Source organism: Oryx dammah, unplaced genomic scaffold, assembly GCF_014754425.2.
Source record: "Oryx dammah isolate SB20612 unplaced genomic scaffold, SCBI_Odam_1.1 HiC_scaffold_3, whole genome shotgun sequence".
Taxonomy (NCBI): domain Eukaryota; kingdom Metazoa; phylum Chordata; class Mammalia; order Artiodactyla; family Bovidae; genus Oryx; species Oryx dammah.
This window is the reverse complement of record NW_024070187.1, coordinates 88,382,432-88,394,720: the sequence shown is the minus strand read 5'-3', so window position 1 is coordinate 88,394,720 and position 12,289 is coordinate 88,382,432. Positions and strand designations below refer to the sequence as shown.

The following is a 12,289-nucleotide window of genomic DNA, read 5'->3' as shown; positions in this document are numbered from 1 at the left end:
TTCTATTCATTTATACATTGACTGGGGTTTCATGAGCACAAGGAATTTCTTTCATGAGTCCTTATGGACCACTATACACTTACGGACCACTCCACCAAACCCAAAACTAAAGCCAGCTAAAAAGTATCACCAATGTTCTTTTAAGGGAATCTTTATGTTGATTTTATATAAACATATTCCCAGAGTACTGAGACTTAAACAAATGTGCATTGGGATGCAAACTTTTAGAAGGCATGAAACATATCCATATTTTTTCCCCAAAACAGCACAATTGCAGGCACAACTGGAAAAAGATAGTATAGTTTTACCACAGAAGGGCTGTATGCTTGCACAAACTAATGTAAATGCTTAGGTTTTGTTTTTTTTATACAGGCTTAAAAACAAATTGATTTTATTTCTAAATATAATAAATATTTCTAATTTTATTTCTACCTGTTACCAAAAAACTCAATGGTCTGAAATGTTTTAGTGTTGTTCAAGCAATTCAATTTTTATTAGCTTTTTTATCTACTAAATGTTATTAAAATCTTAAGAACTTTAGTTGTGATGTTTGGGAAAAAACTGATTTCAGTTATGAAAAAGCAGCAACTGTGTCTTAGGCTGGTATTTGTGATGTGTTTCAAATACAGGGAAGAATACAAAAGAAAAGCAAAGCATGACAAAGTTTTTCCATACTTTTCCAAAGGGTTATTAAATATTTCAACTTGAATAATTATGAGTTTTTGAATAATTCTTTCAAAACATCTTCCCTAACTGGCAGTTTCTTCTTCTGTAATTCTACGTCAAACAATAATGGTGTCTGAGTGTATTTTTCCTAAACATATTTGCATATCATATCGGGCTTGAGGTACCAACAGACCGAAATAATTTCTCGGATATGCAAAACAAATTTAAACCACACATCAAACTTTAAGTGCATGATAAAATTGTGTTTTACCTAGCATTTTATCATTAGCTGATCTGAGTTTAAACTAATAGTAAACAACGAGAGAAGATAATTCCTTGTTTCCTGAATGGCAGGAGTAGTAGATCATGTATTCAATCCAGTTGTTAAAAGTAATTTACCAAGACCTAAAATTAGAATAATGACTCTTGCTTTTCCCAAGCTCCAGTAGCACATGAGTCATTACAGAGCCATTCACACCCTCCCCGAAGCTCCTTAATCTACTGACTTTTGTTTGACAGACAATGCCATTTTTACATACCCAAGAGTGGCTACTACCTAGGACAGTCTAGTTCTAACATTCATTGGTCATGAAGTGAAGTAAGTGATCTGTTATTATGAGCACAGGGAAGATACTGCTAGAATGAAACAGTAATAGAATTGTCCCTGCTTCCTACGCCAAGCCATATGGAGGAAATGTTTTGTTTTGTTTTTTAGTAATTGAATTCCCATATTGCATTTGACAATAACAAAATAGGCATAAGCTCTAATAAGTCAGTACCACGCTATCAAATTCCTAACTCAGAATTTTGCATTCTGACAGAAGCAGAAGACATCTTTTCTTGGCTCCTGGTTTGAAGCTCTTTGTTAATTTTTAGTATCAAAGCAATGTCTCTGACAACCTAATTCTTAATTAGCTTCTGGGAAGCTTGCTTAAGCTTAATATACTAATAAAAGATATCAACAATCTGAGATTCAGAACTAGCCATGAGTAGACATATAACATGAAACAAAACCATCAATTTTTAAGTTCAAGAAAGGGGTTCATATGTTAAGCTTCAATGGTGGCCAAAGGAATGCACTTAACCATATTCTGTGAATTGTCAATAAAATGTAAAGATATGGCCAAATATCACGTACCACTAATAGAATAACTCACGTAAAATATGATACCACATTAAGAAAAAAATCAACCTGGCATTACTTTATTAGGGATTTTAAAGACATGCCTTACTTACAGGATTGTAATAACAACAGCAATAGCTGTGAAGGTCATGGCGGAGACGAAAGCAGCTATAGCTGCTAAAGCAATTTTTGATAAATCGCTGTCGACCATGCTCTGAGTCTTCATGGACTTTTCCCCACATCGTTCACCAAAGTACTCTGGATAACATCTGCAAATAACCCACATTTTAAAATTATAATCACTGAAAAGATTCCAATAAATTTTACATTTACTTTCCAGATCACAAGCCATCATTAATTCTAGCATTCAAAAAATCAGTCCAGGCATTTATTTGTATTTCAAAATGATGAGCTGTAGAATGCATTCGCGCCTAAGGTCTATTAGTATAAGAACAAGTTGAGATTAGTCTGGGTGTGATATTCCAAGAGGACACGCCTTTTCATTCTTTGTGCTCCTTGTATGACCAACTGATGAATTCAGTGGCTTGTTATGCAGCTAATACATTCTACTACCATTTAATGTGCTAGCAGCTTTCAGAGGGAAGGAAGCAAGAACAACATTAAGTGAAAACTACCTTAGTTCCTTTTTTATCAAGAGGTTTTGTAAAATATATATTGCAAAATGATGATTTCCACCAGGGTTCAGCAAACTATTGCCCACAGGTCAAATCTGGCCATTTGCTACGTCTTTTATAGCACGCAAGCTGAAAAATGTGGTTTTTTTTACAGTTTTAAATGGCCATGTTTTAATTGGTTATATGATAACCATACATAATCTTGACCTACAACACCAAAAATGTTTCATATCTGCTTCTTTAAGGAAGTTTGCCAACTACTGGTTTATATATTGAAAAAAAAATGGTTTTTTGCAACTAAGGGTTTCATACACAGTGTTAGAAATATAGAATTCCATATGATTTAGGGCAACTTACTGGCATGATACTGTTTCCAGTTGCTCTAAAAATGTGCATTTTCCATGAATGCAGAAATTTTGAAATTCTGTATCACACAGATTTTTCCTCTTTCTGTTTCTTCTATTTTTTCCATTTTTGCCTCCCTTTTTCTTTCTCTTGGGTTTATCTGAAGTCTTTTCACTTTCCGTTTTGTTTTTCTTAGGCTTAACTACCTGTTCAACTAAAAAAATAAAAAAGAAAAGAAAAGATTTATTGACAAATAAATCTTTATTTCTCTCTTTATGTGGAACACCATTTTGAAGACATGAGAGAAAAATGTCCTAGCAGTGAAAGTTCACAGGGTAACAGCCTTATCAGTCTCATTTTTTAACACAACTCATATACATAATTGAACAAAGACAATATCTGTACTATGTGGCACTTAGAATTTGAACACATTTGTTATTTTATTAGCTTAAAAACATACTTTGATTTATTTGTATCAGTATTATTATTACTGATAACAGGAATAATAGGAGTTACTTGTCTAAGAAAATCCATGAAGTATTTTAAACATTTGTTTTTACTTTAATACATACCAGGTTCTTGGTAACAAGCATTAATTTAATTAAACCCAAATCACACTTGAATGTATTGTTACTATCCACATGATACAGATGAGAAAAAGTAGAGTAGAGTAAAGACAAGTAAATTGCACTAAGATAGTAGCTAGAAAATGGCAGTGTTGGGATGTTAAAGCCTATTAACACCCAATTATATTATGTTTTCTCTGGGAAAAGCTCAGTTCCATTAATTAAAGAGGGGTTTGAGTATATTTGGTGATTTTCTTTATTCATATCAGTCTTGTGCTATCATAGTTGGGAATTGGTGTGTATTACCTGAGGTGGAGAAAACAGAATTATACATTAGAGTTAACTTTCTTCAATTCCCAGATTACAACAGATTATAATTAATTGATACTTTCTGGGGGCTAATTTCTGTGATCAATCTATTTGAAAAATAGAAGTCCAGAAATATTTGTACTTGATGCTTCATGGGTTCATCCTAACTCTTCAGATTCACAGAAACCTTTGTTCAGTGTTATAGCTACGCAGGGTATAGTTTACCCACACATTAAATATAGGAAGGAGGAGTTTCTATGTTAGAGCTGTGCATTTTGTTTTACTAATCTCTGCATAAGTTTATCTGAGCAAGTATTTAGTGAGCCCAGAGAAAAGAGTCATAAAGTCATAATAAAGTTGGTCATAATGGTTCTGCAGTGCCCAGTAAATAGAGAACTCTAGAAACATAAGGAAGGGTAGCAAAGCTGGAGCCCTGTGATTAAGGTAATGAAAAATTAAATACTTTGAGTATTTTAGCAGTCATTATATCAACATTAACAATAGTCAAATTAGGAGCAATGTTTAATAGGTGGCTATGCAATTTTTGTGTTGAAACTTCCCTCTGATGATAAGAAAAGTACCCCAAATTAGAACAGTTCCTCTAACAGAAACATGTTAAATCGATATTACAGCACTTTACAGATACATTACAAATTTTAAACAGAGAGAGTCACTATGCTGAAGTATTACAATAGACATTATCTTTGTGGATCAGTTTTCACTGTATTTTACAGTGCATTGTAATTTTGGCCCCTAACCATTTTCATTCATCATCATCAATTCATTTGGCCTTATGAAATGCTAACTTGAAACATCTTTAAGAGAAAAATTTCTTAATGGTCTCATCTCATTCCCCTCCCAAAATAAGAATTATAGATGGACCCCTTTCCCACCTTATGTAAAAGCACATAAAGGAGGAGTGGAGCAAGGGAGGAAAATGGAGTGTTTGATAAAACTTTTCCCACCTGTCATTGTCTTCATGCTATCACCTGCTATTCCTTCACCAGTTCTGGGAGCTAGACAGAGGGGAGGAGTCAGGGAAACTAAGATCAGGAAAGAAGACGTTTTAAACCCTGCCTTCATAATGGATGCTCCTAGGATATTTAGATCTGTTTCACTGATGACCTTGTCTGCCCTCAAACTCCAAAGTAATAGGAGAGTAATGAACAATAGTGACCTCTTACTCTGGTACCCTCATTTTAAGTAAATGCTCTTTTTGAAAAATCAGTTAGCAGAAGAGAAGAAATTATAGGTCACTATTACTTAACTGACAAAGGAGATTTGGGGTTAAACAGAGATTTTAGTGACATAAAATCCATGCATATTTGTTCTTTAGTATTTCCAGAAAGTGATATTACTATTATTATTACCAATGTCACAACACAATACACAGTGGCTAAGACCCAATCATTCTTTTCCCATTACATATTTCTGTTCCCTTACCTGAGTCTCCTGCACTGCAGGCAAATTCTTTACCAGCTGAGCTATGAGGGAAGCCCTATTTGTGTCCAACTGCAGCAATTTAGAGAAAAATGGTGGTGGGGAGTGGCTATAAAAGCTGAGATATAAAGTATATGGGATTGGTTGATGTCTATATTGGTTTCTCACATGAGGGAGTGGTCATGTGGCAGAGTATCTGAAATCCAACAGATTGGAGTTTCTCATTCTGGCTGTGGAACTTTGGGCAAAATGCTTAACCTTCTTAAGCTTCAGTTATCACAGCTGTAAAATGTAACAATTCCTACCTCATAAAGTTGTGAAGATTAGACTTACCAGATATGAAACGTTTGTTAGAGCTTCATACACAAAGGTTGTGCCCACTAAAAGCTCTTTCTATCTCAGTTTCCAGCTTAACTAGCGGGATGCACAACAGTCACACGCACAAGAAAGCCACTGGAAAATCTTGGAGAGGCTTTTCTTTTGAAGCAGCTTTGCTCATACAAACCACATATCTTATAGGCTATACTGTCACCTTCTCCTCTACTCACCTCTGACTGAATCATCTACAATATAGCCAGATATCTGTGGTTCATTATCATACTCTTCTGCATAGTCATAGTCGATCGCCGAGGACAGTTCACCACCAGGAGGCGTTTCACTTGCAGAGGAAATCTCACTTCCTGAGGTCACCTCAAATCTGTCAGCACTGTTGTCCCCAGAAAATGGTTCCCCTTTTCCAGAGTAGGTGTCATTGACATCTAATCCAGCAGTATAATGGGCTATGGGAGTGAGAATAAGAGGAGAAAAGAAAAAGTAAAGCGGGGTGCCTTTTCTCTCCAGTCAATTCTGTTCGGAAGGAATGTTTATCTTCAAAGCAGTGACTGCACATGTGTTATTGTTTGTGATTGAGTCACTTATGAAAGCTGCTTCATACTCTGCCAACAAGCAAACTCAACTGTCCCAATTACAGAGCTTCTTTCATTTAGGTTTTCTTTTCCACAGATAATCTACATTAATTTCCACATAAAAAACCCACCAAACAGGCAAATTAATGTAATATAATTATTTAAGAGGTAACAATATGACCATAACTTCATATGGTCATATATACATATATACAATAGAATGTTACCTGTTCCATTTTAATAAACAGATTCTAGAGATAAATCCAATATCTTTTTAACACATGCTTACCTTTTTAAAAAGAGTATGCATATCAAATGTAAAAAGTAATATGAATAGTAGTTGGTAATAAATTTTCTTACTGTCATTGTTTCTTATTATTGCCCTCACATAGAGAAGAAACTAGGGACTAGGTAAGACTTGGGGGCCAGTTTCAAGCCCCTGCTTTATCGTTTGTTGCTTAGTGGCTAAATCTTGTAGGACTATTTTGTGACCCCATGGACTGTAGCAAGCCAGGCTCCTCTGTTCAAGGAATTTTCCAGGCAACAATCCTGGAGTGGGTTATCATTTCCTTCTCCAAGGGATCTTCCCAACCTAGGGCTTGAAGCTGCATCTCCTGCTTGGCAGGCGGATTCTTTAGGTCTCAAAACAGTGTTAGAGTGGTGCTTTTAAGTAGAACTTCTCCCTGGGACGATGCCAGGCCCTCTAGAATGGTAAAAACAAAATCAGTTGACAGAGGAGACGGAGAATTTAGGTAGGAGGTAGAACTCCTTGGTCTGGGACTTAACTACTCTTCTCCAAGATCTCTGGAAATCACTTTACCGCTCTGGACCTCTGTTTCTTTATCTGTAAAAGGAAGGGTCTGGATCACAAGATCTCTAAGCTCTCCTTCCTCTGGACTAAAGTGAGAGTACAAAGATTCTCAGGCACCCTCCTGCTGGCAGACACCCGGCCTCTTTTTCCTACCTCCATAGGAGGGGCCGGTATGTCAATTACTTCCCACCGGACAGAGTCGGGGGACACCCAGAGGCGGCTTTCTTTTTCTTTTTTTTTTTGAGAAGCAGCAGCAAAATCCAAGGGGCGACCTGTTTGCCCTCGGTGGGAGAAGCTCCGGGCAGCTCAGAGCCGGGATGTCCTCACCTGAGCCGAAGATGAGGAGCGACAGCACCACGGGCGCCGGCGGCAGCAGCGGGGCTCTCATTGGTCCCTCGAAGCGGCGGCGTCTCGGTCTCTGGGGCAACTCGGCCGGGAGCTGCGGGCGGGAAGAGGCGGTGATGGCCGAGAGCTGGGACGCGGGCGGCCGCGTGGCCGAGCTCGCAGGCCCGGCCAGCCTGGGGCGCTGGAGGCAGCTCCTGGAGCTGGCCTCGGGATGTCTGGGCTCAGGTTCCCTGGGCTCAGGCTCGGGCGCCAGGTGTGCGAACATTCCGGAGGTGCTGCGCGCACCTGCCGCTTTATAGGCCGGGCGGGGGCCCGGGCATCGCCCGTGACGTCACGCCGCCGCGGAGGGTGGAGGCGGGCGGCCTCCCGGGAAGAAGTTACTACCCGAAAACCACACACGGATGCCAGGCGCCCCACCTCCCGGGAGCGCAGAGAGCCGCTGGAAGGAAGTGAAAATTAAACCTCTCGCTGCAAGCTGAAAAATAAAAAAAATTACCAGATCCATACAAGGGCCAGGAGTGGAGTTTGGGAGCTAGGAGCTGACATTCAAAAGTCCCGAACTTTCAACCCATCTGAAAATCCTCGGAATATACTTTGATCTTAGTGTTACCACAGACAGGAATTAACTAGAAAAAAATCCATTTTAAAATGTTAAAGTAACTTAAGATCAGGAGTGACTTAACAATGGCCCGATGTCTTTAACAATAACGGTCATAATATGACTACAGAGCCCACCTCCTAATGAGAAGCTGCTTTATTTACCTTATCTCACCCGGGGGGCCCTTCCCCACCCACTACGGTGAAGTCAGAATTTCCAACCACCTCCCCTCCAATTTCCTTTTGTGGCCCAGGGACCTGTCCTTGTCAAAGTTATTGATTGATTTTTTTTTTTTGGCAGAACAATACACTAAAAATATTGCCAATACCACCTCACTCAAAACCTAGGGAGATCTAAGTATCATTTTCCCTGTTTTACAAGAGGGACAAATGTCAGCTTTACAAGGGCAGGGAGGACTTCATACAGCTGTTCATGGCAGGAGCCAGATAGATTCACCTTCAACCTCATCTCACTCTTAAACTCTCTTTCCACTCTGATAAAAGGATTTAGACTAAACTTCTCTTTGAAAAGAGAATTTCTAGGTTAAATAATGTTTAACCTAAAGGAATAATCTCTGCTGATAGCATATTGGCATTGGATGAAGAGTGGTGGCCAAAATTTTGCTTCTGGAATCCCAAGACAGAATGGGCCAGCTTTGAGAGTCCATTTAGAACCTAGTAGAGCATTTTAATCATGACAAGTAGATAAAGTGAAGAGAGAGGGAGAGAGTTGATTAATTTGACTAACTTCGATGTGGAGACAACTCCAGAACTTGATTTTTCATGACTTGAAGAAGAGAAAAAGCATTGTTCTAAGTATTCTTTGTCCTGAAGGTATCTGTCTCTTCCGTGACTGTTCCAGTAAAACAGTTCTTTTTAGGAATGTGGGTCACAGTGGCATGTGTCCTAATTCTGGGAAACTTTTTTTAAAGTTGCATGTTTTTTAATGACATGTCATAATAATGGAGGCTAAATAGTACCTTACATTTAGTAGGATAAAATAAACAGTCATGACTCATGTCTTTGCTCCTATTGAACACTTGTTGAGACCATATTTTGTATATTTCACCTGTTTTCCATTTTATACAGGGAGATAATTAAATGATGACCAGTTACCAGTAGCTCAAGGAGGTGAAAGTCAGATACAGAGTAAAGTAGGTCTGTTATATCAGATAAGAAGGATTGAGTGCCATGAAAAACCAGGATGCAGTTTAGTTTTGTTCTGTGTATCATGGAAAGCATTGTGGAAAGATGGAGAGGTCACTGAATGGTCTTCCCAGAAGCAAGTGTAAATGAAAAGAATACCTGAAGACAAGGTGTGACCGAGAGTGGAAAATCAGATGAGAAAGATGACCCTGCCCATTCCAGGGTGAAGCAGGGGCCTGCATGGTCATCTTTTTTGGTGGATGAGGTGACTGTGATTCAGAGAGACTCACATTCTTACCAGCAGATTTCAAAAGATGGTGATTTTGTTTAGCGTGCACATTGTTGCCTAGGCTGGTATATCTTTCTGCTCTCATAGGTTTTGATTCTGTTCTCGTCCTTCTCTTCCTCTCTTCTTCCTCTTTCTTCTTATTGAACGTGAAAGTGAAAGTAGCTCAGTCATGTCTGACTCTGTGACCCCATGGACTCTCTACAGTCCATGGAGTTCTCCAGGCCAGAACACTGGAGTGGGTAGCCTTTCCCTTCTCCAGGGGATCTTCCCAACCCAGGGATCTTCCCAACCCAGGGATCGAACTCAGGTCTCCTGCATTGCAGGTGGATTCTTTACCAGCTGAGCCACCAGGGAAGCCCTTCTTCTTATTGAGGTGAATGCAAGTTGTGCACACCTATCATCGAAAGTGTTTCACATTGAAGTGAAAGTGGGCTGTTTACATTGGAAATTGTTTTGTCTTTTCTCCAGTTGGAAATTTAGAGGGTTATAATTTACATTGGTGTGGAACATAACATAGCATCATAAGGACTGAGTGCTTAGTATGAACTTGAGATTCAAACCAATTGAGTTTTCATATACAAATTCCACCATATAGTAAATTACTTAATATCTGAAAGACTCTGGATTCCTCATCTGAAAATAAGAATAAAGATACCCACGTGCTGTAAAGCAGATTAGGTAAGATACATAAACAATAGCACAGATCCTACTTGTAGTGAGTACACAATAAATTAATAAACGACTGTTATTAAATATTATTAACCTTAACATTGTGATAGTTACATTATATTAATCACACTGAAGAACTAAGTGACCCTTAGAAATGTAGCTACTCACAGAGCAAGTGATCAGTAATCTCCTCCAATACTTTCAAGCAATGAACTTTGTACCCGCTTCACATTAAGATTAAGCATTTTGACATTATGGTGCATCACAGGATATCATGGGGTGTCATAATAGTTGCATCACAAAGGCAGCACCCCTTGATGACTCATGGCATTCAGGAATATATGCGTGAGAGGGAAACCAGCGCCATATAAGTGTGGGATTCTTTACATTCTGATTGCTAAGTTGAGACCAGGAGGAGCAATTTCAAAAAATTCAAGTAGAAAAGCAACTCTTTTTATCCTAATAAATTCACAGTACCCTCATTGGTTTGATATTAAAAGCAGTCCCAAAGGCAAATGTTCCTAGCCAGTCACACACTCTTTTGGTGCCTAGTCTCTATCTAGAGCCTGATGATATTTTATATGTAGAGTGGAAAGAAAGTCACTTTGACTCTGCTAAAAGATATTCTATAGAACCCACAGTAGAATTAGTTTTTGTTCATATAGCTGATCTTGAAATTTTACAAATAGCGTCAGGGTCTGAGTAAATATTACATCATGGTCATTTTTATGAGTCAACATATGAACTCTCAAACTAAAATTAAGAAATTCTCTATAAGCAACAGTTCACATATTATTAACAGATGCATTAGCTCCACTTAGATGTCTATAATTTTCTACTTTTCATCTTGGAAATATCCACTCTAAAGAGTATGTAATTTCTAGTTCCTTCAAAAAGAGACCTTAAATGAACTTGATTGTTTTAATTTGACAGAATGAAATAAAATTTCTTGTTCTTTGTATCCTTCACATGATGACTCTTCCAGAGCAAGGACCAGAAGATGGGACTGAAAGTCATAAATGATTTGATACCGTGGGAACTAAGTAAACACAATATACATTAATATTTGTGCAAAAATCAGGCCTGTAGGTAGTTCATTTATTCATCAAGTATATTTTGAGAACTAGATATTGGGTTAGAACTTTAAATTAGTTATAGTGTCCTTATTTTTAAAGTCTTTACATTCTATTAAAGAGAAACACATAGTAACCAAGGAAACAATACACAAAATGAATTTAGGTAGAGAAATGTGCTAGAAAGGAAATAGAATGTATAATATAGAGACCTTGAATGGTGGAAGAAGATGATATGAAGAAATACAAGGTAGCCCCTACACTTAAGTATTTTATATTTTCTCCCTAGAGGAAACGTGGCAGGATAAAATGGGGAGGATTATCCTATAGAATGATAATAACAGTATCCCAGAGCAGAGATAGACTTGCGGGCTTCCCAGGTGGCGCTAGTGGTAAAGAACCTACCTGCCGATGTGGGAGACCTAAGAGACGCAGGTTCGATCTCTGGGTCAGGAAAACCCTATGGAGAAGGAAATGGCAGCCCACTCCAGTGTTCTTGCCTGGAGAACCCCATGGACAGAGGAGCCTGGAGGGCCACAGTCCATGGAGCTGCAAAGAGTCAGACACCACTGAAGCGACTTAGCACATACACACACGGAGATAGATAGACATAAGCAGTAATGAACAACAGACACAGGCATATACAAGAAGAATGAGGAATACAGAGGCCTTAAATTGGACCTCAAACATAGACTATTTTAGGACATTGTAGAAGAGTCTATTCCACTAATCATTTCTTAAACACCTTTCTTAGCAGTGCTAGACAAGAGCTGTCTTTAGTTCTTAAGCAAAGGTTAGCTGATCGGAATCATCTGAGAACCTTTACAAAATGTACTCTCCATTTTCCTCTCTTGATTCAGTATGTCTGATGTGAGTACCTGGCCTGTGTATTAAAAAAAAAAAAAAAAACCTTTCAGGAAAATTCTGGTGTGTACCTCTGATTAAGAACTACTCTGCTAGGGAATACAGGCAAAAAAAATCAAGGTACGTTCAGAGAGATTATAAAACAGTGAGGCTGCATATTCATAGAGATGGAAGATTTGTTTGAAACGTGAAGGATGGAGAAATGAATTTCAACAGGAAGCATGTAAGTGTGATGAAGACATTTATCTTATATCTAAGAAACTCATCCTACAAATTGATTTAGATACCTTTAATTTAGTAATAAATAGGGAACTATTTTAATGTAATAAAATATGTCTGAATATATGAAAAAGAAAAAATCCACTTTGCATATAGTCCTTCAAGACTCAGTTTCTCGCAAGAATGGAGTCACATCTACACCAAATTATTATGGGTTCTCACTAACTCAATTCTGAATGTAAGATCAGAAAACTAAGTATCCATAACCATCATCATACACTGAGTTA

General features: G+C 38.2%; 1 protein-coding gene across 2 annotated transcripts in view; it reads right to left on the bottom strand.

Annotated features, from left to right (window-relative positions):
- The window catches only part of AREG (amphiregulin), a 9,759-nt gene extending 2,290 nt beyond the window's left edge, over positions 1 to 7,469 (bottom strand). For both annotated transcript variants that reach the window (XM_040237071.1, XM_040237073.1), the window contains exons 1-4: positions 7,128 to 7,469; positions 5,633 to 5,863; positions 2,782 to 2,983; positions 1,903 to 2,058 (exon numbers count right to left, since the gene is read on the bottom strand). In XM_040237071.1, coding sequence (XP_040093005.1) covers positions 1,903 to 2,058; positions 2,782 to 2,983; positions 5,633 to 5,863; positions 7,128 to 7,410 — 872 coding nt within the window. In that variant the 5' untranslated portion in view covers positions 7,411 to 7,469. The remainder of the gene's footprint in view (positions 1 to 1,902; positions 2,059 to 2,781; positions 2,984 to 5,632; positions 5,864 to 7,127) is intronic.
- Positions 7,470 to 12,289: the final 4,820 nt, after the last annotated feature.